Below are 27,635 nucleotides of genomic sequence, written 5' to 3' on the forward strand. Positions count from 1 at the left end.
GAGAAGATTACTAATGAAAATGAGAGCTACAGTAACTTCATATAAGGAAAGTTAAATTGTAGTTGCATGATGCAAAAACCAAACAATTTTTAACTGCAGTGTATGCTTAACATTTAAAAACTGGATATAAGGGAAATATAATCTGGAGATAAAAACTGTTCCTCAAAAGTTAACACAGTCATTGGAAAAAAATAAATAAAATGCAGAGACAGAAGAATAAGATAACATCACAGTGAAAAACTCTGTGGTGTCTAATAGATTGGAAAAAATTGTTCAAGGACCGTTAATGTTTACACCAAGTTATTTCTGTAATGCTGCCAAGGTCAATTAGACCTTGGGCTATCTACCATCTAAATTACACTTTTAAGCAAGCTTTCTAAGTTTGCTTTCAAAACTCAGCTACCCTACTCCAGTTCCAGACCAGTGGCCCCCTGTGGGGCTTCTTAAGAGATTAAAGCCATTTACAGAGCTCATATAGGATAAATATGAAGAATAACCTGAAAACAATAAATTGGTTTCTTTTCAAATATCTTTTACTTGCTTATGCATTTAATCAAAACAATAAGAAATATTAGAATTCTGGATTTATCAACTACTAAATCGGTATCCTGTAAGTCTAGATAAACAAAAGAGAACAAGCCCTGATCAGGAAGCTCAGGACATCAACCATGGCCAAATTAGAATTGTGCAATTGCCTCATACTACCAGGGGAGCCAGACTCTGAGCTTTCATTTTTTTTAAAGTAAGTCTCTAACCTTCCTAGAATGTAAGAAAGCAAAATGTGTAGGCAACCTTCTAAGCGATTTCTGTGAGATGAGCCAAAATTATTGCTCTTGCTTTCAGTGAATTCAGCTAATGAGTGAAGTTGACCCTATGACTCATGCGTGCTTTTTTTGGACATCAGGATTTAGGAATCCCCAGAATCCTGAATACTTGCTGCTTTTCTCTCTTTAGTTCACATTTATTTCCTGTTTCTGTCTCATTTCTAATCCTTGAAATCTCTGTAGTTTGTCCTTTACTTTCTAGCAACCAGGACTCATATTTCCTATGATGGGTTCATCTGAGATCAGGCACTCATTAGAAGCTATTTTATGCAAACACTACATATAACACAATAAGTGTGGGTGGATGTTAAAGTACCCCCCCTGCCCCTGCTGAATAGCAAATGCAAAGATGCTTAGGCACGTTGCTTGCTGTGTAGGAGCTGAAATCCAGGCATTCATTAAGAATTCATTGTATGGTTAACTTATAGTGCAATAGTATAAATGCCTACCTAGAAGTAAGTCACTTTTGTGTTTAATGGGTTTACTCTCAAGGTTAGTGGGCACAGGATGACATCTTTGACTTTTTTTATAAGCAAGGATCAGAAGTGTTCAGAAGTTAAATATAGACAGCCCACTAAGTGTAAAGTTATTTTATAAAACGGGAATGAAATCAAATAATTTTAACACAATTAAATTACTATTAGTAAAAAATAATAATTATAACATTTTAAATTTCATAGGTTCATTCACACTGTTACCATATTGACAATATGGTATGGATTTGTTGATTGAATTTTGGCGTGTTTGTGTGTATTTTGAACCTTGTCACTGGAAGCTGGTTTTAATTACCCTTTTGTTCTCTCCGATACCAATAGGTTATTGAAACTTTTTATTCCTGTATGCATCCATGCACACACTTACAAAATGGGAAGGGCTGTGTGTGTGTGTGTGTGTGTGTGTGTGTGTGTGCTTCCAAAATTACTGTGTTGTGGAACTAAAGCATTTGCAACAGTATTCTTCTCCATGAGACCTACCAACCTCAAGCTCAGTTACATTATTCAGGTATAGACCAGTACACTAGAAGTATTTCTTCACCATTCAGACTTCTGAACATAGCACTTCCCAGGCCCTGAACTATCTGATCCCTCTCTTTTATTTCCATTATACGTTTTCATAAAGTGTTTCTTTAAAAAATATATCTTATGGATTTTTAAGAAAGCATACAATTTCCAACGGACGCCCTTCTCCCCACCCATTCCTATAAGACAGAAAATCAAGAGAATATAACACCATGGTTATAGATGTGACTCTGGTGACTGCCAGTCTCTAGGCTTTCCAATGGAAAATGTTATGAAATGGTAATTTTTATAAAATGTTGTTACTTTGAAGCATGCAAGGGGCTTTCCATTATGTCAAAAGAATTTGGCTTGGTAATTTCGCAGTTGCTATATTTCCACTCTGTTCTTCAGCACTTTGGCTCATTTAAAAATAAAGAAATGCACATGGAAATGATATGATACATTTTTAAAAATCTCTCAAAATCCCCCAAACAGAAGCAAGAACTACCCACATACTCCCCAGGTCCTCAAATGCCTGTTGGGACAAAAAGATCCTAGGTTGCTTTCAAAAGGTTAACATTGTCTCTCAGGGAAGGACATTCTAATGGAGATGTCAAAGAAGAGACCCTTCCACAAATGACAGAACATGGAGCATGACCTCATTAGATTTATCTGGGTGCAAAGGGTTGGCTGAGGGAGGTTCTCAAGGAACTAAATCAGATTTAATTTAATGGTAGGGTTTAACGTTCTGAAACTGAAAATTATTTTGCAAATTTTCAAGATAAAAAATAATTAAAATTTGAAATATTAACTTGGTAACAAGCTACCATTTTTCTAAAAAGACTTCACTGAGCTGCCATAATTTCTGTCAGCGTATGTAGTACTGAATGACTAATAAAATACCTGAATTGAAACTATTCCAGTCTAGCAGTTTGTATGATCTTGTGTTACCCATAATTCCGACAAAGGCTGAGTTCAAAACAGCAAATTAGTAGATCAGTTTTAGCAGAATAGTGAAAGCAAGAAAGAAAAAAAACAGCACACCACCAACAAGAACACAACTGATTAATACCACTCCACAGGAACTGGAAAGACACAGACAGCAAAGTTAATAAGAGAGTGAAAATAGAAAAGGTGGATGGAAGGATCATGCTGTATTATTCTAGCTATATTTATCAAGTAAAAAAAGATTAACGCAATTACCAATACCATGCTTCAAAAGTCCTTTTCTATGTTTCCCTACTTATTCATCTGGCAGTTCATGTATTTCTCTCTTGAATTATCAGTTAATATTATTTGAGCAGAAATGATAGCATAACGTTTTAAAGAAAGACAGCTAATGGCAGGACAGTTTCAGAACTACTGTGTTGCTTCAGTTCTGTGAGAATTTATTTTTGAATAGCCATTAGCATTTTATCAGCACAAGCATCTCTCACCTGCCTCTAGATTTTCCTTTGTTTCTTATGAAGCATTTTTCTTTTATTTTTTAAATGTTTTTTTAAAAAAACAGGAAATTAGATTGGAAAATGTTCCAATGAAATTGTCCTTTCTCTTTTCATGCTACACAGAGATTTTCTCAAGTTATGTAGGATTCATTAATGTATTGAGACATGAAAAGGGAAAAGTACTTAAATGGCTATATTTCAACTTTTTGTGGCTAATGTATAAAACATTTAAAATTTCACAGCAGAAAAAGCTTGGCTGGAACTAATTGCATGTTGGAAGCGATGGGGTCTCAACTGAATAAGAAGGCTCTCTCTACAAGTGCAACATTAGGCATGAATCATCTACTCTCCAAACAGGGCCAGACCAATGCACACAACCTGGGCCCACTTGAACTGCTAGAAACAGGGGAATTCCCCACAGGCAGTTGTCCCTTTTGCATGCTGACTAGGTATTACCTCCACAGATACGCACAAGATCTGTTAAGGAGCTTGGACATGGGCATATCTTTATTGGTTAGAGGCAAAAGGGAGATTGTGTCTGATCTGACCAATATCCAATCTGGACAGGAACAGAGGAATTTTTCTGAAGTGGGAAGTCCTCTTCTTCCAAAAGTTAGACATAGAAAATGACCTTACCCAAAAGAAAAGTCTCCCAGTCCTCAGTCTACAACACCAAAACACAAGACTTCATCAAGGAGAAAAACAGAAACAAGAACCATCTATTTATACCTAAGTCTATACCTAGTTGGAAATGGATTAGGTGAGATGAAAGTTATCAAAACGGAGATCTACCAAGAAAGAAAGAATCTCCTCTCTTTGGACATGAACAGAGGGCCTTCTGGTGACCAAGCCAAGCAACCATATTAGCCACTGTGGTTCACACAAAACAATCTGAAGGCATGCAGAATAGCATTTGTTCCCAAGCTGATGCCAAGGACAGCTTACCATGACCATCAAAAAACAGGTTATCAGAAGTGATGCTGGCTGATTAGCCCACAGAAACAAACTGATTCCTGCAGTCAATGCCTTACGAGCAGCTGTCATGACATAAAGCTTCTTCTGGGGGTACATTTACCTTTCTGACATTTACCTTGCTAGGAGGAAATCAATTACAAATCAATGCAAACTGTCATAGAAAACAAGTCAATGACAGAAGCATCCACTTTAGGGGCTATTAAAGGATTAGAGATGTCCTTAGGAAGGGGACACAATCAATATCTCAACTTGTTTCTGGGTTTTGCTGCTGATGGAGTCTTCCATTCAGACCAAAACCTGGGCAAGGAAGGGTGGAAATGAAACTTGAAAAAATGATTGCGTAGAACCAGGAAATACTTTGGTTATTTCCAGAGGCTAGGAAGTAAAAGGAGCCCGTACATCCACTACCTTAAGTGATAATTCTCTCAAAGTACTTCTAAGGGAAAGCAACTATCTTTTTTGCATTCAGTACAGTGGTGCCTCGCAAGACGAAATTAATCCATTCCGCGAGTCTCTTCATCTTGCGGTTTTTTCGTCTTGCGAAGCACAGCTATTAGCAGCCTAGCGGCTTAGCGGCTATTAGCGGCTTAGCGGCTGTTAACGGCTTAGCGGCTATTAACGGCTTAGCGGCTTTAAGAAAAAGGAAACAAACTCGCAAGAACTCGCAAGACGTTTCGTCTTGCGAAGCAAGCCCATAGGGAAATTCGTCTTGCGGAACGACTCAAAAAACGGAAAACTCTTTCGTCTTGCGCGTTTTTCGTCTTGCGAGGCATTCGTCTTGCAAGGCACCACTGTACTATTGAAACTGGAGAGGTTCCCCCTTTTAATAAGCTTAAACAGAGTCCCTGTTTTGACAAGAGCTGTCCCACTACTAGAGTTCCCCCCTTTATTGGGGAATGAAGGTTTTGGAGTTGCCCTCATCATACGGACAGGATCTGTCGAACAGTTAATATTAGGAAAAGTTCCACATGAAGAATACTTAATTGGCTCTTTGCCTTTCCCATAACTATTCAGTCTTCTCCAGAACTCCTTAGAGCAGGAACAGTACAGAAGAATAAGGAGGAATTAGAAGAAAAGGGACTGATCTGAAGGGTGTTTCTGAGTAGGCACTAGGATATCACCATTTGGGATTGTGGTCCTTCCATTGCTTGAGGTGGGAAAATGTTATCACTCCAGAGAAAGCAATCTCTTATCCCTCCCTTGGAGTTTCCGTTAGAATGTCAGTTCACCTTCTGGCCAAGTGCAAAAACTGCTTAATACTAAGACCAACCATTCAACTAACAAACACCACAGCCAAAAATTAAGACAACTACATATAACATATAAAGACACAAGGTTAATATATGGACAGTCCACACCTAACACCAAATCTTAACTATAAGCTTGTCAGTCAGTCTAGGATGTATTGTGGATGTTCTAGTGGCCACTCAAAAACACCTTTCATATAGAACCAATAGTCCCTTTTCTAGTAGGCACTAGACACCATAAAGTGGGATGCTCTAAAGCTAACCCTGACATGTATGGGTAGGTGCTGGCTGCTTAATATGTAGGAAGATCCCACGGAAGTATTCACCTCCCAAATACAGCCTCTGCAGAAATGTTTATCTTAATTCTTATAATTCCTAGTAATTGAGCTCCGACTAGCTCAAGTGGCTGCCCCACAAACCTCCTGAAGAGGTATGTTAGTGGAAAATGCCGCTGAAGTGGCAACAGCCCCTATGGAATGGGCCTCAAAGTCTGCAGTGACAGTTGACATGTATGTCAGATAAAATGCAAGCTGCAACTCGCCTAGGAAGGGTGGTGGTAGAATACTGTTTTGCTGTGACTAATTCTGCTGAAATCTCAGTCATTAAGCGTGTATTAGTTTTAATGTGACAGGTGTTAGGAGAAAATAACAGCTTACTGCTGTACAATACACTGAGCAGAGGGAGTAGTAGATCTTCTTGTTTATACAGACAAAGCAACTGAATTGCATTGAAGCACTCATAAACACTGGAGCTACAGGCAAGGGGGGTTCTTCAAAATCCATAGCCATAAACCCTGAAGAGCTATCAGAATTCAACAAGACCTGTTGATCTGGGGCTGACCCAGATCCTCTATCATCTGCAGAAAGTTTCTCATCTCTGTGATTCACTGGTGTTTGCTGACATTCACCATTGTATCTGGTTTGCCTGTACACAAGCTCTGAAGCTGATGGCCACCTCCTCTGCCCGCTGCTGGCCAATCAGGTTCTGTACCATCTCCTTGCCCACTGCTGCCACTGATACTACGGGGTTGGACATGGTGTGCTGCTTCACCTTCAAGTGGCAGACATCTATTTGCATGCCTTGTTGACTTGGCTCCAACACCTTGCTTCTTGAGAGGAATTGGGCCATTGGTGCTACTATGCCCTCTATCAACATAGTTCCTGCACAAAGGCAGAAGAACCTTTCTTTAAAGCACATGGTATTTAGCAGTCAGTAGAACAGCAGGGACACGGGTGGCACTGTGGTCTAAACCACAGAGCCTAGGGCTTGCCGATCGGAAGGTCAGCGGTTTGAATCCCTGCAACTGAGTGAGCTCCCTTACTCGGTCCCTGCTCCTGCCAACCTAGCAGTTTGAAAGCACATCAAAGTGCAAGTAGATAAATAGGTACCGCTCCGGCAGGAAGGTAAACGGCGTTTCCATGCACTGCTCTGGTTCGTCAGAAGCGGCTTAGTCATGCTGGCCACATGACCCGGAAGCTGTACGCCAGCTCCCTTGGCCAATAAAGCGAGATGAGCGCCACAACCCCAGAGTCAGCCACGACTGGACCTAACGGTCAGGGGTCCCTTTACCTTTACCTAGAACTGTTCACAGCCTTTACCCAGCAGCAAGATAGGGGAGTCGAGAAGGATTATAAATGGGAGGCTGTGCTTTTTTAAGGGTTCAGTTAATTTCTTCAATCAAGCAAAATAATTATTCAAGTAAAATCAATTTTCACAATTAATGAATTGAGAGGAATAATGAATTAATAAATGAGAGGAATGAATTAAAAGACTCAGTTAATTTGAATAAACAGGATCTCAATTAAATAGGAAAGGTAACAGGGCAGTTAATAAGAGACACACCACAATGAGGTAGCTTAACTGACAACTGACTGAAAATAAAATTCCCAACACACTGAAACATTGAAACACAGTAACTAAATGCAATCACTCTGAAGTCTCAGAACAGTGAAAATGACAACTTGGTGAACTGGGAGCAAAGGCCAGAAGAGCAGTAAGTGAATATAGATCTGCTGCAACTGAGGTGGGAAAACAAACTGACATTCCCAGAGGGCTGAGACCTTCCTTCGGAGTTTTCTTGCCTCAAGCAACAGGAAGACTACAATCTCATCTGGTTGTGTCCTAGTGCCCACCAGATAACTCTTAATTTTTATGTTTACAATTAGATTTGTGGCATTAATGGCACTTGCTCCTTTTCCTTTAGGACCTTAAGCTCAAGGGCTTTATTCCTTCCCTCCTTCCTGAGTCCACAGGGCTCCACAGCTTACTCTGAGTAACAGGAGACTGAAGCAGGGTTGTAGTCTATGATGTGAGTCTAAAGAAACTGATATGTGTGGCCTAACTGAGGCCACTGCTGAAGTTCCTGATTGGGGAAAGGGCAACTAAGTTCCCAGTATCACACTTTGAATCTATCCAAGGAAAAGCAGAGTGAAATGTTTCTTTAAGGGAGGAGTCTAGGGCAGGGGTTGTCAACCTGGTCCCTAACACCCACTAGTGGGCGTTTCAGGATTCTAGGTGGGCGGTAGGGGGTTCTACGGCACAAGCTGAATCCTCCTTCCATCGAGCACTGGTGGGCGGTAAGGAAATTTTACCATCAAGAAAGATGCATTAATGGGTGGTACATATAAAAAGGTTGACTACCCCTGGTCTAGGGAATTATTCCCTCTGGGATCTCCAAACCTAACCTCTTTTGCTCCTCTTTCTCTGCTCGTCTAGAGTAAACGGGACACCACCAAACTCTAATTTACACCCTTTCCTATCCTAACTAAAGCCCAGTGGAAAAAAAGATTAGACTGACTGGGAAATGGGTAATGCTAAATGGAAAAACACTTGCTTTCTAGTTCTAAGAGGAACAGACCAGAGGCTGGGAGCTCACCGTTTGAATAAGGCCATTTCTAACCTCTTGCCTCTAACTTGCTGAAAAATGGAGTTCCTCACTTCCAAATCTTACTCTGTTCATGTTTAGAGAATATTCTAGGGAAATCTCAGGATAATTTATGCAATTTTCCTTGATTCATCACAAAAAAATTAGGCATGCTGTTCCTAGGTTCTGGAAGTATCCTCAATAGCCAACTTTCAAACATTTAAAAAGAGCTGAAACAGAAAAACATCCAAGTTTGCACTTGAACACTTTCTCTTGAGAGTCCTAGTAAGATTTACAATTTGAGAATTCAGTTCTGTCATTGATTCTGATGTTATATATCACTGGCATTATAATTAAATAGCTCGATGACATTGAAAACATTTACAAGAAGGCTGTTGGGAAAAAGTCTTGCTAAAGCTTTGTTTATTTCACTTCAAAACATTTTGCAAGGTCTTACCTCCAATAAATATATATAAATATACAGAGTGTCAAGGTCACAACAAAATATCAAGATTTATTCCTGTAACATACCAGGATTGTGAATGCGATCCAGGAGCTTCACTGAGCGAGCACTGACAACACCGCCTACATGAAGAAGGAAGCCTGAAGGAAAGGCCGTCAAAGTAAAAAAAGGAAATTCCTGTTCCGATAAGAAGAAAAAAGGAAGAAATTATAGTTGATCTTAAGGGCTTGGCCTATTGTTCACCAATCAACATGCAAGTATCTCTTGAAACACAGGCAAAGCAGAACAGTTGACAAAATGCTTTTTAAAGATTTACACTATGCATTAAACAAGCAAAATGTATGCCATCCACAGACCCAACACGCTGTGGGGTTAGCAGACATCTCAAAAGCAGTTAAGACACTACTTTCCCCCTCATAATGCTGCTGCTGGGCAGGAATGTTAACTATATATTGTGACACTAGAATCCTAAAGCCCAGAATGGGCACATCGTGCTGGACTCAATAAAATGTACTAGTGAGTACATTAAGAGGGATCAGGGAGTATTGTAGAGATATTATTAGGAGACTTAGAGCCTGATCTTAGTCGTGTTTACTTGTAAGTCCTGTTTAATTCTTACATTTAATTACATTTAATTCTTACATTCCTACCCTTCCTTTCTTCCAGGGAGCTCAAGACATTAATTGCTACTACTACTATAGCTGCTGTTGAAACCATACTGGGTTTAAATCACATGGAAACCAGTAATTTACTTCTAAGTAAATGCTCAGTGAACTGTGCTGGGAATCCTATAGTCTATCTTTGTTCTGGCAGTTAGGTATCTTCTTTACCCTCCATATTTTTTGCCTCATAAAAAACAAATACACTATGCAGAGTCTTTGCCTTTATTTTGCAGAAACTGGACCTCAAAGAGTCATTATACTATGGCAATTAAAAGACAAACAAATGCTTTAATTGGTGCTAAACAGTCTTTTTACTCTGAGAGGAGAATGTATTGAAAAATGCTGAATCTAGGACCTAATAAAGTCCTGGATTTTTCCTTAACTTCAATCAGATCATATTACAGTGACCCCCCCCCCCATGTTTGTGCTGAAATTTCAATCTACAATGCTAGTGTAATGATGTACCTTGTGCTATTATGATAATGACTGTTGTCACTGTTTCTGCAGCTCCTGAGATTCAGCTGCTAGAGTGTTTTATTTCATTAAGCACATCCAGAAACACAGTAAATTAATTTGGGCCCATCATTTCAGAAAATATCCTTATTATGCATTATTATTATTTATTCCAGGAGCCCAGGGCAACAGGATGTTTGAGAAGAAGCCTTAGGAAAATATTATTTGATTAGTCTCCCATAACCAAGAGGCAAATATACCCACAATACTTGGAATGGTGGTCAAGTTAAAATTATTTTACAGGCATTACTGATCCCTAACACAGCATGAAACACCCATGCATTGGCATAAACTAGGTTTAGGCTACACTAGGTGATTGCAGGCTGCAGTTCCCCTTCCCATTGCAACCTTAAGTTCGAATCATGTACATCTGCTTTCCAGACACAAGAGGGCAGGAGGAGAAGGGCTACAAGGAGCAAATGAACGGATAGGAAAGAGGAAAGGGATGGCAGGAGTGAGTCTGAACATCAAGCACAAGTAGAGGAGTAGCACCACTCTTTCCAAAACCACAAGGCTAATGTTCAGAGAGATGCAAAGATAAGGGGGGAGGGAATCTTGACTCCAGCAAGCAGAAATTTCTGGGCAACTAAAAATGTTCTGTGTGGTCACACAGCCCATAAACAAATGGAATTTACAAACAAGAACCCATAAAGAATAATAAAGAGAAATGCAACTTTAAAATGTTTCACGAAGTTTTTTCTTGAACATGGCTACTCTACTTAAGGGATAAAACTGAATCTAGAGAATAAGATTCAGATAACAAGAGTTCTACTATATCTTTTATGCAAGATTATCTTTTTGTCTCTAAACAGAGATGGCCCCAAATGGGTTGGTCTAATGCAGATCTGCACACAATAATATATAGCATGTTTATGGGGGGAAAGAAGATGGGTTTCCATTTGCCAGTTCTACAGCATCAATGCAAAAAATAAATGGAAGTTCATGCAACAATGGTTTATTTCATAATGTTCCTATGATTGGTAAGTGCAAAGGAAAGGAGAAAATAATCATTATCACATCTTACTATGACATGAAAAATGACAGATGCCTCTACTTTCATACTATAAAGCTCACAATCTGGATAATCTACTGATTCAGTTACATAGCATTAACATTCTTCCTTAGATTATAAAAAGCAGTACAAAGAGGGGGAGCATGGAAGAAGCCAAGAAGCCATTAACAAGCCAAGCACAAACTTCGAAAAACCTTCTAAAAGTCTGAAAAGAAAATATGCAATTCTTAGCATTTCAGAATATTTGTTTTTGCTGAGAGGTATGGTGTTTTTAAAGAGCTAGATATCTAACCCACAAGATTTCATAGGCAGTTCTAAAATGAGATGGGAAATAGAAATAAGAGATAAGAACAAGGAAAATAAAAAAGATATTCAACTCTTGCAACCTCTAAGCCTGCATTACCATGATTATTTCAAGCCATCTCATTTTTTTCCAGTTCAAAAATGCTTGTAATGCTAAACCATGAGGATGATCTGCAACAAGCCTTTGGCTTGTGTGTTCCCCCACCACCATCGTCGTCTTCCAGGGTGGCAGTGAGGAGGCATTCATAAGTTTTTCTTCTGTTTTACATTAACCACATCTTGTTGTGTTGCCCAAACCCTGACAAACTGTGGTCAGTCTTAACTATGGTGATTGGAAACAAGACAATTTCAAAGCATAGTTTATGAAACTGACTTGTTTTCACTAAGCACAGTTAAGATTATCCACTGTTTAGGCTTTGGATATAATGCTAAACTGTGGATAAACTAAAACAGAAGTTTCTGATCTCCATGCCTGAAACAAGATGGGAGAGGGCACGAGCCCAAGACTCACTACAGCTCTTCCTTGCAACACAAACCATGGTTTAGTGTAATTTGCAAACAAGATCAATATATAAACCAACCATAATTTTGGCATCTGCCATATTCTAGCTCATGATACATAGGCCTGTCCCATGCCATCTACATTTTAATCTCATGACTTCTAATTATATTTAGTCCTGATATTCAGAGTTATATAGTCTCCAAATGTAGAGGTTTCATGACCAATAGCCAACAAGAGCCCTACGTCCCGTGTATTCCAATTAAAAAGGCATAATAAAAAGACTGCAAAATGCATTTGCACAGGAGACATCAACAATAAATCATCTCACAAGAGCTCTCAACCCATTTCCACTCCAGTTCCTTGTACTGTAAGTCGATGGGATTTTTTTTAAAAAAATAAAAAGCCAGCTGTGCAATCACACAACACAGCATACCAGTATGTATGAGCAATCTAAGACTTTGCTTATACTATTTCCAATTTAAGAGGCACCTGGGGACATCTAGGGGGCTGCTTTAGGAGAGAAGAGTTTTGAACTAGATGTCCCTTTAATCCAACTCATCTGTTCACCTAGGCCTTCTCTGACAGGTAATCCTACTAAGTTGATGTATTAAAATGATTGCTGATTGGTAGCGTTTTTGTACAGTACTTGTTTTATGAATGTAATTTTATTGTTGATTTTAAGCTGTTCATTGCCATGATATTCTTTTCTTAGTATTGGGAGTATATTTTTGCACATATAATAATTCAGAACAAACATTAATACAACTTCAGCCATTTTCTTACATTCCTTAAGTAGGGAATGTAACATCAGAACCAGCCCCTGGAAATTATTTCCTAGCCACATTACTGGCTTATAATCTAACCCCTAAAACTGGTACAGGCTACAGGGACAAACACTTCTGCATAATCCACACAAAAATCAATAGAAGAAACATAGCTGTAACACTTGGTTTGTTGCACTACAGATGACTAACAAATGGTTTGATAGGAGAGGGGAAAACAGAAGCAGATGTAAAATTAAAGCATATTTCAACTATGCCAATTAGACCCAGAATGTACCATCACACAGAGTTTATATGCATACTCTTTGGTGTGAAGGTATAGGGCATTTTTAAAGATACATTTTAAACCTAGCCTTTTTCAAAGTTGTATCTCATTTACAATTATTGTTCATGACTAATAAACATATTAATAAAGAATTCATCAAAGTATTAAAAGCTTGCAAAGGGAGTTTAAAATAAAAATAAAGTTTATCAACCCGAACAACATATAAAAACCCACAAAACATTTAAATTACTAAGACAGGGGCACAGGGTAAAAACTTCCTTTTTGCGTTAGTTTATTTTCAAATTAAACATTACAAAATAAACAATATGAATTGCTATTTAAATGAAATGAAAAGTTAAATGAAATGTACAGTCATGCGGACTATTGGTTAAGCAGGAGGATTTGGATTTGTTAAATGATCTGAGGAAAAATCTTTATAAATTTGCATCCGAAGGATTCTAAGGGGAATCTGGAAATAATACTATTAACAAACAATCCCAAATTCCTAAAATGTAACTCTGAACTCGAAAGGGGTTTCAAAATAAAATTAACACAAAAAGAGAGGGCTTAAAAGAAAAGTCACACAATGATTTGGAACATACCCGCCTTCTACAGAACCTATGAGGCGATCCTCCCTTAGCAATGGGTAACACAAGAAATGAAAAGAGAATCATCCAATTTATACAAACTTAATGTTGCTATTCATTTTAGAATCAATCCACATTTTAATGGTGTGTGCATATACAGTGTTAAGTATATAACATTTGGTACAGTCCTCTAAACACAAGTAAAAGTTTGTCTTTAGTGAAGAAATCAGAAATTCACAAAGAATTTAAGTGCAGGTATCCAGTTGAGCTTAGATCCATTAGGCCAGCGGTTCTCAACCTGTGGGTCCCTAGATGTTGTTGGACTACAATTCCCATCATCCCTGAGCTCTGGCCTTGCTAACTAGGGGTGATGGGAGTTGTAGTTCAACAACATCTGGGGACCCACAGGTTGAGAAAGGCTGCATTAGGTAGAATGTGCTTATAGTTCTAGTTCTAGTTCATAAAAAATACAAGCTTAGGGAGCAGGTGGAGGTTATAGCTGCTTTGACATGGCACACAAATTCATTTACATGAAGATTTAGCTTTTTAAATTCTGTTTTAGAGCTTTCTAGAGTCTGAGTATGGATATCCAACAGTGTTTATCAAATTGTGAGAAAGGACAGAAACACATAATACTGTACATACTTATGGTGGAATACTCCATGGCATGTCCTTGTTTTGGATATCTAATTCTCCCATCTGAACAAGGATTAAATCCCATACAGTTCAGGATCAACACAAGGAGATAACAGTTGTTTAATGAACAAGGAAATTAGCAGTTGATAAAGAGACATTTCCACAGTGGCGGGTTCTGACATGCAAGTTAAAAATAGGATTATCATGCTTTTCTTACCCTTTGCTCCAAAGCCGTCTGAGTTTGCTGTCTTAACAGAGCTTTTAATGGCCCCCCTTCTTTTCCAGCACTCCCACTGCCCATTCCTAAAGGATATCAGCATGTAAGTAAGCAGTCATATCAAACAGCTAAATAATATATTATACTGAATTTTCATTTTAAAAACATGGCATATACATGCAAATGTAAGAATTATGAAAGTCAAACTTGCAAGATTCGGAAAGCCAAAATCATTTACCATGTACCTTTGCACAAAAAAAAAAAATTTGATAAATACAATGTGTCAGTCTTTTTATTTCTAATTGTAGAGAAGACCTAACAATGTATTTTTATTTATCCAATGCAGCAAAAAGATGGCAAATTTTTCCATCAACATGTACAGAAAAATTAAAAGAGATTTAGTGTAGATAGAAATAAAACTGTAGAAGGTCAAAAGATTTAAACATAGTTTGTTCTTTCTTTCACTGATAATACTGGGAACTTCAGGCTTCAAGCTCTAACTTTTACAAGCAGGTCATCAATTAGAATAAAAAATCTGTCAACATGCTCATAAATTGTGGTTAAGTAAAACCTATCGTTTTAGAGGTTTCAGTGTACTGTTGGCAAAAGATTGTGACTCTCTTCTCCTGACATTAATTGGATTTTTTATGTACTTCTCTTTTCAAAAGTTTCAGAGTAATAGAACATTTTTGCACCAAAACAGTGGTCTAAACCTTAGAGTTTATGTGGACCCCTAAAAATTTGCACTATATGATATTCACATGAGCCCAGAGCATTTAGAAAGGCAAACGTGCAACTGTGAACATTTTTTGTTTCTACAGTAAAATTTTCAGGGTATAGTATTAAAGCATTTAGGGGCATTACACCTCAGTGTTCACACAGAAGGATCTAAAATAATAAGGAAGGCCACAGCTCAGGGGTAGAAAACATGCAAAGGTTTAATCTCTGACATCGGCAGGTGGGGAAAGGAAAGTATTTCTGCTTGAAACTCTGGAGAGAAGCTGCCTGTGTAGGCAGGTGGACCAAAGGTCTAACTTCGCAGAAGGCAGCTTCCTGTGTTTCTAATGCAATTTCTACTATCAAAGCCAGTAATTTTTTTTACAATATACTTGCTAAGGGCTTGTTTCAATGCTGCCTAGTTTCCTTACACCAATATGGATCAGTCTCGTCTAAAAATCATAACAATTCCAGTGGTGAACTGCATATTCTCTCTCGTAAGAAATAACCCACCAGAAACTGCTTCTGGGCAAGCCTCACTGAAATAAAGGGGTCTTACCCATTAGCAAGTAGTACTTACAAAACAGAACATCACTGGCACTCTAAATATCTCAAATCAGGCACACCGGCTTGCCCCAGCAATTGAGGGGGGTCGGTACCACATAACGTGTGCACACCGTGCGTGCACAACACACTGACACCATTCGCGTACGCTGTGCGACATGCTGACATGTCACACACACACTGTGCAGCTTGAGAGTGATGTGTGCACGTCACATGGCATGCGCACACAGTGTGCGAACATTGCTGCAGAATATTGAGGGGGCCTGTCCACTTCCTTGAAAATTGGGGGGGGGGGGCTCTCAGCCCCTTGCTTCCCTTAAAGGCATTCCTATCTCAAATAAATGTGGACAGCCATACCATTGACAATTCAGATACTGATGCATACACTAAATACCATCCTATACTAGACTAAAAACTAATCTGTTTAAAATAAGGCAAGTAAAAAGAAACCCACAATTCGAACAGATAAGCTCATTGTAAGGTGTAAGATTTCCCACCCATTCACACATTAATTTTGTACAAAACATCTGAAATGGTTGGAATTTTTTAACCACTTGCAAATTCACAAATGCAAACAATGCAAGCAGAAAGTGGTTGTAAGTGTTTGAACTTATATTGGTAATCTACATGTTAAATCTACATCAAAACTGCCAGATTCTAGAGTAAGGACAAAAGAAAAAAATCAAAGGAAATATTTTTAGCTGCTTTTGGATAAGGAAACTAACATTAGCATCTGTATAGTCCCATTCTGTATTGTCAATCTAATTTAATCTCTTACAAGGGACTATACAATACTAAGAACGAAGACAGAATGGAATGAAGACTATTTGTGGAAATGAAACATATTTTTGCAGAAGAAAGGACAACTAAAACCCCAACTGTAGACAAACACTAACCAAGTATGTATTCAGCAAAGCAATCTAGAGAAATAACAGGCAAAACAGAGGTGCATATTGGGAATGGTATTCAAAACAGGACAGAAACCAAATATGGCTGATGGCCACATGATGGTCAACAGAGTAATAGAAATGGCCTGAAGAGGAAGAATGAATGCTTGTTCCAGGTAAAACAGAGGAACATTTTAAAATGACTGGAAATGAATTATTACATCACCATCTAATGATGAAAAACAAGCCAATTACCAATGCTTGGTAAAGTTTTTGGAGAAAAAAAGAGAAAAGTCTGTAGTATAAAAAGGATGAGGTTTCTTTAAATGGTGACCAAACTTTAAAGGGGGGGGAAAGCTGATTAAGTTGAAAAACCCATTTAGTGAGTAGACTTTTGTTATCGTCATGCAGCCAGCAGTTTTCAGAGTTTTAAAAGGGTGTGCAGCGAAAACAAGAGAAGCTTTAAAACTACCCTCAGCGCCAATAGTGGGACTAAAAAAAACAGCAAGGCGATTTAAGATTGATCCTACCAGAAGCAGCCAGAAGCAGCTCTTCAGTGAAAGAAACACTTTTCCTCAGAATTGGGTTGGCATGGCTAGAGTGAAGAGGGTTAGAGATAGACCCAGAGAGAAGGAGACAGGGCTGTTTAAGCTGTGGGGAATCACAAGATAGTGTAGGGGAGCTGGGATACAGGAAAATCCTAGGTCCCTGGGGGGAAAGTGCTGTGGAGGGAAGCAGTAGAGATGATAGATTTCAGAAGATGATTAAAAAGAAATCAAAAAGAAAAAAAGCAAAATGAATCAAGCAAAACCAAATTTTGTAAAAACGAACAGACAACCTAACAGAATATGAATGAGCTATTACTGACATACAATAAATGAAATGACAAATACAGCACTACAATGTGAATGAAGAGCACATTCAAATGATACATTTATAAACTGTTCTTCCTTAATAGCAGGAATGGTTTCAATGTGCTTTTACTTTTATTTCAAACTGATATTCAAAATAAATTTGCTTGCAGATGATGAACAGCTACTTTCCACGAGCCTAAAAAATGTACATTTTCTTTTTCAGAAGAATTTTGGAATTTCTTAACCTGAACCACACAGCCTTTAATTTTTATTTCATGTTTGCTCTACTCTAAGTTTTTATTTTTAGTTCCTATCTTCTCAATTTCCTCCACATATATGTTAGGGTAATGACCAGTGTTAGAAAAACAGCTAGCAACATTTTATTAGGAAGATTACGCTGCTGGTTTGCAAAAAACAAAAAACAAGAAACAGCACTCATAAATCAAGACTAAGCTGCATCAAAGTAGCATTCTGAAGATGCTAATCACTAACACTTAACCTACACTGACAGCAAAACTTGACCCTTTTTTAGCAATATACACTTGTAATATATTTAGAAAGAATATATACCATCATTTCTATTAGTATACTCTATCTGGTTAGACGTGATTGTAGCCTATGGTGCCACTTAGCGGATGGGAAGTGTTCCATCAGTGGAATGAGGAAGTAACTTTCAGTATGAAATCTGTTTTTGAAAACTCTTCTTGATTTGTCATGCATTATAGAGGTTTGCTTTTTAAGCAGAATGTGTCTAAACCTCTCTTGAGATCATGGAACTAGTTTCAGAGTTTGAGATCCAACAAACTCCAAGTGGAATTCTGCTAATGGAATGAAACTTTCCAGACACTGTCTGGCTTCAGCCAATGAAAAGGACCGGGTTCATTAGGAGTAGAATGGGATACGAAACAGGGTAGATGCAGATGAAGGAAGGAATCAGAAGAAAATGTAGAACTCCCCCCCCACACACACACGCAGACACTTGGTATTAGCAGAAATGTATTCCATTTGCATGAGAGTGCCTTTGGATTCCATCCATGGTCTAGCCAATTAGCCTATTTAAATTTCACCAAAGTCAAAGGAATGTAAGTGAGTGCAAGATTTTGGCCACGTTGTTGAGATCCTTGCTCCTCCCATTAGTTATATTAGATCTAATGCAGTAAATGTTGTCTCTCTCTGTGTGTGTGTGTGTGTATGTGTGTGTGTGTGTGTGTGTGCGCGTGCCTGTCTCTCTCTCTCTCTCTCTCCCTCACACACATGCACAAATGTTAGCCTACTTTCTAAGAATAGTTAATGCCATGCCAACTATTTCTTTCCATTTCTTTAAATTCAAGAGCACAGAAAAATAATTTATTTCTGTAAAGACAATGGGTTGGATCCACACTTAAAATAGACCCAGCAAAGCCAACTTAAGTTATTTTAAGTCCCATGGATACCATGGGCCTACTCAAAGTATGATCAAGTTTAGATCCACACCACATGTTAAAATAGCCTCTTAAATCAACATAAACAGGAATGTGCAGTAGGTATCCTTTTATCTAGCAAAGGAAGTACAAAATAAAGATGTACTCTTAAGAGGAAACAGATGAGAAACATACTCCCTAACATTACTAAATTCACCTACAATAATAATAATAATAATAATAATAATTTATTATTTATATCCCACCCATCCAGCTGGGTTTCCCCAGCCTACAATATTTTCAAGTGCAACAACAACAAAATGGGGCAGGGGAAAACCGGATTTAAAATACAGCTGTTCACAGCTGAGATTCTGTAGCATTTTCTAAAATTATTATTTCGAAAAACAAAAAGACAACCAAAACAATTGCATTATCTTCTAGCAGTTTGTTCTTAAAGATAAAAAGAACAAAAGTAGATTGCATGAAAATTAATGCACATAGCCAAATAGTTAGAGCAGTGTTTCTCAAACTTTCTGAACTCAGGCTCCTTTTCAAACATCCATGACATTCTGCACATAATATCAATTATTTTCCACAGATGAACCTGTAGAGATCCTTGCACCTAAATTAGGTGCAAGTGACTTGCTGTTATGCATAAGGATCTGGATAATACCCCCCGACATATATTTTAGAAAAGAAAACTGGAGCTTTGCATAGTGATTCATCAAAGATCAAAGCAGTAGCAGTTTCTAGGTTTCTTGTCTGTCAAATCACCCTGAGAAGATGCAATTTGCCTCAAGTCCCACATTGATCAGAGAGGTTGTCTGTCAGGGGTACTCCACTGAGGTCTCGGTTGGAGCCCAAGGACGGCACTACAATTTTCGAGATCCTATCCCTGACTGGAACTTCACAACCTTTCTCCTGGTGCCTCATGCCTCCTAAGGGAAGCCTGTCCCACAGTTTGAAAACCACTGAATTAGCAGGCAGAGTAAAGCAGCAAGATTAAGGGATGATGGCATTTGTTCAGTGTTTGTAAGATGGCATGCATTCACTCCATACCTTAAATGAAATAATAAAACTTAAAATGTTTTCTAATCAAAAACTTAAGTTGCTAACAAGAATTTACTACTATCTTAAAGTAGGTGGTGTCTATGCCAATTGTACATAGCTTGGAAGCAGCTCAGCAGGCAGCCCGTTGGCCAAATTTCTAGAAAGCTCAAGTGATTAATTGCCAAAAAGTGCACGCATACAGAAACATATTTGGATTAGAAGGTAGTTAGTCTTATGAGTATGACACTGTTAAAAAGGACATGCGAAACTACTTCCCCAACATATTATGGTGACTATTTATCTCCATAATTTGCAATATGATGTGGAGGAAATTAAAAGACAACTCCTTGTGACCTTTCTATTATTTTCTGATGTACTATATGTCAGCTTGCAAAAGCTGTCCATAAACTAAATAATGCAAAAAGCAATTCATAAGAGTTAGACATGTAGACAGTTTTCAAACTTTATTGGAGAAGGAGAGATCTCCTATTTTAGGGTTGTTGTGCTAACTTACATGCCAAAAAACAGAGAAAAGGAAGTGAGTAAAAAAGCTAATAGAAACAACACAAATTAAACAAAACAAATAAACAAATCAAAATAACGTGGGTGGCAGCACCTTACCAGTTTTGGGTGTCAAACTCAAATCTGTGTCAGAAGAAGAGGACTGTCGACTGTAGGACTTGGAAGGTGAAAAGGAATAGATTTGGTTTTTCAGAGGGGTGGAGGGTCCTGATGAATGAGGATTGGGATTGGGATCTTCATTGAAAGGAATCCTGCCAGAAGAAGGTGGAAACATATTCAGTGATCCTATGCCAAAGGACCGGGCTGATAGCAGCATGATCCCAACAACAGGGTGTGGGAAGGGATGGGGAAGGGCCACTAGTTGTCCTGAAGTGCAAAGGTGGATTATGAGGCCAAAGGCAACGGCAAAAAACCAAAAAACAAAAAGTTTGTTTAACAACTCAGCATTATTGTAGGGAGATGGCAAATATTTGATAGCAAAACAAAAACAAGAACAGAATACACAGCTGAGGAATGAAGCATCAAAAACCAAGAAAAACAGGCAAAGAAAGTAAAACCCATCAAAACCATCACAGTGCAAAATGCTTTTTTGAACCAGATTATCAAAAAGGAAAACAAAGACAATTGCAGACCATATATCTGTGTGTTTATATACACACAGACACAGACACTTATATATACACACACACATATATATTTCCAAGAAAGTTTCCTTATCCTTTAGCATCTGCAGTGTGCCACAGCTAAAAACAAAGAAGGAAACCAGACTGATACCATTGTATTGACAACCTTGGTTACATTTAATAATACCTTACCTGTTTGTCCAAATTAAGACTTCAGTCACAGAAACATCTTTGAGGACATCATGATTAAGCCTGAAGCCCAATCAAGATGTATATTTTTCCCCCATGACAAGGGATATTTTCACACCTTAGGTTTTTCAGTTTATAACTGGAAAGGAAAAAAAACTCACACACACACCAAGCAAAAGTACAGAGAGAGATGCTTAAATTCCAGTCGCCTATCACCTCTGTTGAATCAGATGAAGACTAATGTAGTTATTTCCAGGAGTAAGACTCCCAGTGAGAAAAGTTTTGTGGTACCTGCCTACACTGCCTGCCTGCCTGCCCTTTGCAGTCACTGTGCCTGTAGCCTGTCTCTCCCCAGCTTCTGAGTCTGAGCAGTCTCGTACCAGTGTAGATGAGAGTGGGAACAGACACAGAGAAGTTCTGAGTAAGCCGGGAGCCAGTAGCTGTGTGAATTGGGCTGTTGTGAGTCGAGCGACATCCATGGCTTGGTGGATGAACCAGCGGAGACCTGAGAGAATTTGCAGCCAAGGCGGAAGGAAAGAAAAAAAATACATACAAAAGATTGCAAAGTTACATTTAAAAAATATTTCAGGGAGCTTTAAGAGCAGGCTCTAAAGCAGGGGTGTCAAACATAAGGCTTGAGGGCCTTATCATATCTTTTTGTGGTTCCCAACATGGCCCACAGGACACCTACCATATTTCACAGAACTTCAGTCTTGTGAGCCAAGAAGCCAAAAATGGCAAACTGGCATGCTTCCTCGCAAGCAGATCAATCGACGACATGGCTCTAGCCTGCCACTCCAATTTATCTCATGCTAAGTAAAGGCCTCAGCAAATTAATTATGCTCACACAAGGGAGATGAACTAGGAAGCCATTGGACAGTGGATTCTGACAGGAGCTTCTCGTTCATAGCTCCCCCCCCCCCCCGTCAGGGATATACACCAGACAGTGAAATACTTGAAATTGTGGTGTGAGGGGGGGACTCAGCAGCAGATGTTTAACAAATTGTGCTGGGATTCACATTTTTTTATTTTAAAAAAATGGATGTGGTTCCCAAGGATCTACTCACTGAGAAGTTGGCCCTCCGACTCATTTTTTTTTACACCCCTGCTCTAAACAGTTAAGATGAAATCTTAAGAAAGCAGCTAAGCATTACCTTGTTAAAAGTGACATTGTATCTGTAGCAATGTGTTAACTGGGAAGAAAGAAACACCCGTAGGTGCCTGCTAATCTTGTAATACCTGGATTCAATGCAATTTCTTTAGACTGGCTTAATTCTGTTTCTAATAAACATAAAAATCTTAGCATGCAAGGTGCAACCAGGGAATGGAGAAATAATGTTTCCATTTTCTTTTCAAGATGGAATGACAACAGATGTAGGGCCAACATTCTTAGCAGGTTATTAGATGTGTAAAAGCAATGTGGCAATTGCATGGTTTTACTTATGGGCCTATGATTCCACTACAGGGAAGCTTTGTAAAGAAAAACTGTCTTCCTTTTAAAAAAAACATGGCTCTTAGCAAAAAGATGGGTATATACAAATTACTCATAATATATGAGTTTCTCATGTTTTCTGATGAAAATAAAACCCAGTAGCCCATACTTCTCTAAACTCTCACTTGTGCTGAGAATTGGAAAAGGCAAGAAACAGCAGGGAAAAAATATATTCTGGGTTGCAGTATTTCTCTCCATACTAAGGCTAAAAGGGGAAAAATATCTACTCTTCCCCCCCCCCCAAGCCATCTGTGCATGCCAGAGGATTTGAGGAAGGATGTATGTTGCAAGATCAAGTAAAGGTTGGCTAGCAAGCCAAGCCAGTATCTGTGGACCAGTCTCATGGCTAGCTGAAAACAGAAATAAATAAAAATAGCCAGTGACATTCGAGTTCACAAAGCGTTTTGTTTTGATTGTCTGATCAACCATGACAAAGTAGCATCAACTCTGAACAATGAATGAAGCTAATTCAGAATGAAGATTTGGAAGCATTTATCTTACCAGTGCAAAAGCAACTTGACTAGCTATCGCACAGACTAACTTTGGTCATATATCCTGCATTTAGCTATCAACTGCTTTCACACAGACCATGTCAGTGTGGTGCTTCCTGCAGCAGCTCATAAAACCTGAGCCAACCTTAGAGGGATATGGAAACAGAATGTGACAAGTTTAACTGCAGAATTATGAGATAGGCGTGAAACCTAAGGTTCAGCAATCCCAGCAACAGCAGTGTACAAAGCATATTGACAAAATATACAGTTACGGGAGGGTGAGTCTAACATTTGCACATACTTCAATGTATGAAAATAATTATTTTCAATAATAAGCTCCTAAATAACGGATAGTTTTCAAGATTCCAGCTATCTCAACTAGAGCACACATAATCCCAATTTACACACACAGAAAAAACATATGCTAGTCCTTCTCTTAGGGCTGGCATAAAAAAGCCTTTATGGTGCTGTAAATGTAGCTAGATGCTATTTCACCAGGCATATACATAGCTTTCCCAAACAAGGTGCTTTCAGGCTGGCATGCTACTATTTTTGTTTCACTTGCTCATGCTAAAAACTGAACTCCATGAACTATAAGTGAAGTGAAAGCTTGCCTACTATTTCAGGTCAAAGAGCAGCAAAGACAACTTGGTGCTTCCCTCACTTATTTAGAATAAAGGCAGATATAAGAACCTGATAGAAATAGCTTAACACATATTAGCATCTTATGGTATTATAGCATTTGATATTCACATTGTAATACTTTTGTCTCTTATGCAGATGCACATTCAGACTACAAGTACTGGAAACAGAAGGCCTGTTGAAAAATTGTAATATGGCAAAAGATTCTGAAAGACAAAACATTCCATTGATGCAGGTTCACCACCAGTAAAACTCGCACATTGAACTGCAACGTAGAAGAGGCAAACACCATCAGCAGCACCTTGTGTAACACTGCTAGAATTATATCTGGTATGACTGCATAGGCATTTGTCACACAAATTTTATTTCTGCAGCATCTGGTCAAATAGGACCATCAGTTCATTTTGAATCCCCTCAGATTTCTAAATTCCAAAAAATTACCAACAAGATTGGTAGGCAGGAACGTGTGTATGAAATCACAGCAGACAAATGAAATTATGCAAAACTGTATGAGTATATAAACAAAACATGAAAATCTCTTTCCAATGAACATCTGACTCATACTTACTCCTTCATATCTTTGGATGGGGAATTACATGTGGGTAAGAATGCTGATGTGTTACTTAATTTATCCAAGGTACAGGCTGTTCCTATGGCTCGTACTACTAGTCCAGATTCTCCCTCCAGATCAAAACACTGCAAATAGCCAACAACTGCATTCCCTCTCATTTCAAGTACCTTCAAGCCAATCTTCCTTTGCAGCTCTCCTGCAAAAGAGGTATATGCCAGTTAGCCAGAAATTAACTTAAAATATATTTGCAAGTCTGATAATAAGAAAAAGATGAGAACAGAAAAATGTATTCACATTTAGATAGCATGATTTATTCATTTTTTAAAAATTTTGTGCTCTGTCATCCAGAAGTACATGGGCTTAAGGACTGTTTCACCAGTTACAATTTTATAGATGCATAAAAATATTTTATAGATGCCTATAGAACTGCTACAGGGAAGCTATGGCCCTTCTGATGTGGTTGGACTCATTCTTCAGGTCTGATGAGCCTTCAACATCTAAAGGGCCACAGGCTCCCTAACCCTGTAGTAGAAATAAGACAGATGCAGATATATGCTTATTTGCAAACAAGTTTCCTGTACACAGGTTAAATTCATGACAACTATATAGTCTGTGAAGTGGCCCTTAGTGTCTCTGCTGAAACTTTTTATAACCATGAAAATAGACGCCAAACATTTTTCAAGCCATTTTCTAATATATTATAATACTGATAAAATAGGAGCTATTATTCAAATTTGCTACACTTTTATTTTAAAACAGCACAATCCTCCAGAGCCTTTCTTCACATGCAGAGGAAGTCCCTAACTCACTGAGGGTTTGAGATCCATTGGCTACCCTCTCCTGGTTTAGACAGCTAGTCAAAGCTGGACCCTGGGTATGGCTGCTGTTGCATGCTGACAGCTTCTAGGAGCAACAGCTGATGTATTAGTGCTAAACAAAACAACAATGGACACTGTGTGTGTGTGTGTGTGTGTGTGTGTGTGTGTGAGATCTCTCTAAATATAAATATAAATTATGCCAGCTTCATTCCTATACTCATTTACTCAGTAGTAAATTAAGTTCAGAATAAACATAGATAGGCAGTGCTGAAATCCATTGCCTAGAAAAGAATTTAGAAACGCTCTCTAATGTGCAAAATTGATCAACAAGAAATCTCTAGGGAGCAGTGTTAATAGTAGGCAAGTGCATTGAGACTGTAAACCCATCATTAGTACGAGACCAAAAGTGTTTTCCTGCAGACTACAAGCAGACTTTAAATCTACGTATTTGTAGATCATTTTCTGTGGCAGGCCCGATTGTGTTGCTCTTGCATGTACTATGTAAGCATTCAAAGATTGATGCAAAATTTGAAAATAAATGGACACTGAAACTTTAGCTATACAAAAGAATTACATCTTCTGTATAACAGGATGTAATTTAAATCATCTTTCCATGTTGTTACGGATATTAAAGAAGAACCTTCAAAACTAAATGCTTGTGACCACACACCTCCTCCAAACTACAACTGAACATGTCACAAAGCAAGCAATTTATAGAGCATGTGGAGGTGCTTGAAGAGCAAAAAGTAGAGAAATGGTGCAGAAATTCCCACAGTCCTTCAGAGGGACTACAACCCCCTCCAAAGGAGGCAATATTCCATCAGAAAGCACATAACAGATTTCCAACTTTTAAATACTGTAAATAATATACTTTCAGAAAGTAAAAAAAATATTTTTGCTAAGTGCTAGAACTACTATAATTAGTGCAAAACAAACAACTGTAGGCTGAATCAGCGGCCAAGTATATGAAAAAGAATCATTAAGCAGTTAAGAGCAGATCTTCACTCATTCAGTGTCTACACTGTTATTCTGTAAAGATTGCTTACATAGTTCAACATTTCAAAATGACCTTTGAAATTCCAACTTTCCAGGGGATACGTGGCTGCTGTATAATGTGAGCTAAAGTTTCAACACAGACTAGAAATCACCACCCCCAAGTTGCAATTACTGTATCTGTTTGTAAATTATTGCTATATTAAGTTACTGTATATGTTAACAAGTGAAATGTTTACCAGTTACTATTAATATGATTTTTTGTAGACTTCCTAATACCCAAGAGAGAAATTATTTTTATCTGTTTAAAATAAATGTAGAAAGCATTTTCATCATAAAAATAACAAACTAGTTTACTGTATTTGGTTTTTTTTGTAAAGAATGTAACAGATATCCAGTTCATTTAAAGCTGGTATTAAGGATCAGTGGCCAGGATTGACAACTGTGACAAGTAAGCTTTTACTGGCTGGTGAAACACCTGCATCATATCTCTAAGTGGAGGTCATTCGACAATGTGAGTGTCATAGCAGAGAAGGCCCTCCTTTCAGTCACGTGATGCAACTCTGCTGGACGTGCATGACTAGAAGGGCCTTCCACAATGATGAGCTGGTTTATACAGGGACTGAGCTGGTTTAAACAGAAGGAGGCCCTCAAGTGGTCTGGTCCCAAGCTGTACAGGGCTTTGTAAGAAGAGTAACAAAACGTTACAATCAGTTTGTCAGCAAACAGACAACCAGCACAATTCCTCTGGCACAAAGTAATATGTGCATGGTAGGATAGTCCATCAAGCATCCTAGCCACTATATATACCACCAAATCAGCTTCAAGGGCAACTACAAATAGAGTGTATTGCAATAATCCAGTCTAAAAGTTACTTGTTTTATTTTATTTACCAAGATTTATATGAATAACCTCTACATAATTACTAATGCATTTACTAGCTTGTGGCCAAGTTACCTCTGCGGAGGAACTGGTGCAGCTTGCACAACAGTTGCTGTTGATGGAATGTTGTCCTAACCACCATGGCCATCTGAGTCTCCAGTGGCAAGGATTGTTCAGGAAGCAGCCCTGAACTACAAACTTGATACTTTTCTATTCTTTCAGGTAATGTTAACTATAAAATGTTCAGCTGGCTTTAAAACACAGTAATAAAATCTGCAAAACATCTCAACAGAAATTAACAGAAATGCAGAGCCTTTATTAGATTAATGTGTGTCTTTTTCAAGGCAATAAATGATATTGTAATTACCTGACATTAATGAAATAAGCCTCTGCCTGGCCTCATTTGATGCCCTTGGTGTACGGATTCGGTCTATCCACTGATATTCTGGATCTTCATTAACCACCAGTTCTTCTACAAACCCATGAATGATTACAGCTTTATAGCACTTTGGAATAGAAGTAGCTGTTAAAAGCATAAGCACAGTGTAAAATATTTAATTATTTAACACAACTATATACTACCTTTTCCCACAACTCATTCCAGGCTGGATTATAATAAAACAATTTGATTTTTTTAAAAAAAGAA

The 27,635-nt window shown here is 38.3% G+C and overlaps 1 protein-coding gene across 32 annotated transcripts in view; it reads right to left on the minus strand.

Moving 5' to 3' along the window:
- C2CD5 (C2 calcium dependent domain containing 5) overlaps positions 1–27,635 on the minus strand; it is a 90,129-nt gene that overhangs the window by 50,914 nt on the left and 11,580 nt on the right. For 6 of the 32 annotated variants that reach the window (XM_081022656.1, XM_081022639.1, XM_081022650.1 and 3 more), the window contains exons 5-13: positions 27,357–27,512; positions 24,294–24,492; positions 21,396–21,605; positions 20,388–20,539; positions 16,993–17,184; positions 14,295–14,380; positions 13,457–13,489; positions 8,884–8,992; positions 2,726–2,791 (exon numbers count right to left, since the gene is read on the minus strand). In XM_081022656.1, coding sequence (XP_080878782.1) covers positions 2,726–2,791; positions 8,884–8,992; positions 13,457–13,489; positions 14,295–14,380; positions 16,993–17,184; positions 20,388–20,539; positions 21,396–21,605; positions 24,294–24,492; positions 27,357–27,512 — 1,203 coding nt within the window. Of the gene's footprint in view, positions 1–2,725; positions 2,792–8,883; positions 8,993–13,456; positions 13,490–14,294; positions 14,381–16,992; positions 17,185–20,387; positions 20,540–21,391; positions 21,606–24,293; positions 24,493–27,356; positions 27,513–27,635 lie in introns of those variants that run through there. The other 26 variants (XM_081022643.1, XM_081022641.1, XM_081022647.1 and 23 more) reach the window with 17 other exon arrangements.

The sequence above is a fragment of the Podarcis pityusensis genome (assembly GCF_964106645.2).
Source record: "Podarcis pityusensis genome assembly, chromosome: 10".
Classification (NCBI taxonomy): domain Eukaryota; kingdom Metazoa; phylum Chordata; class Lepidosauria; order Squamata; family Lacertidae; genus Podarcis; species Podarcis pityusensis.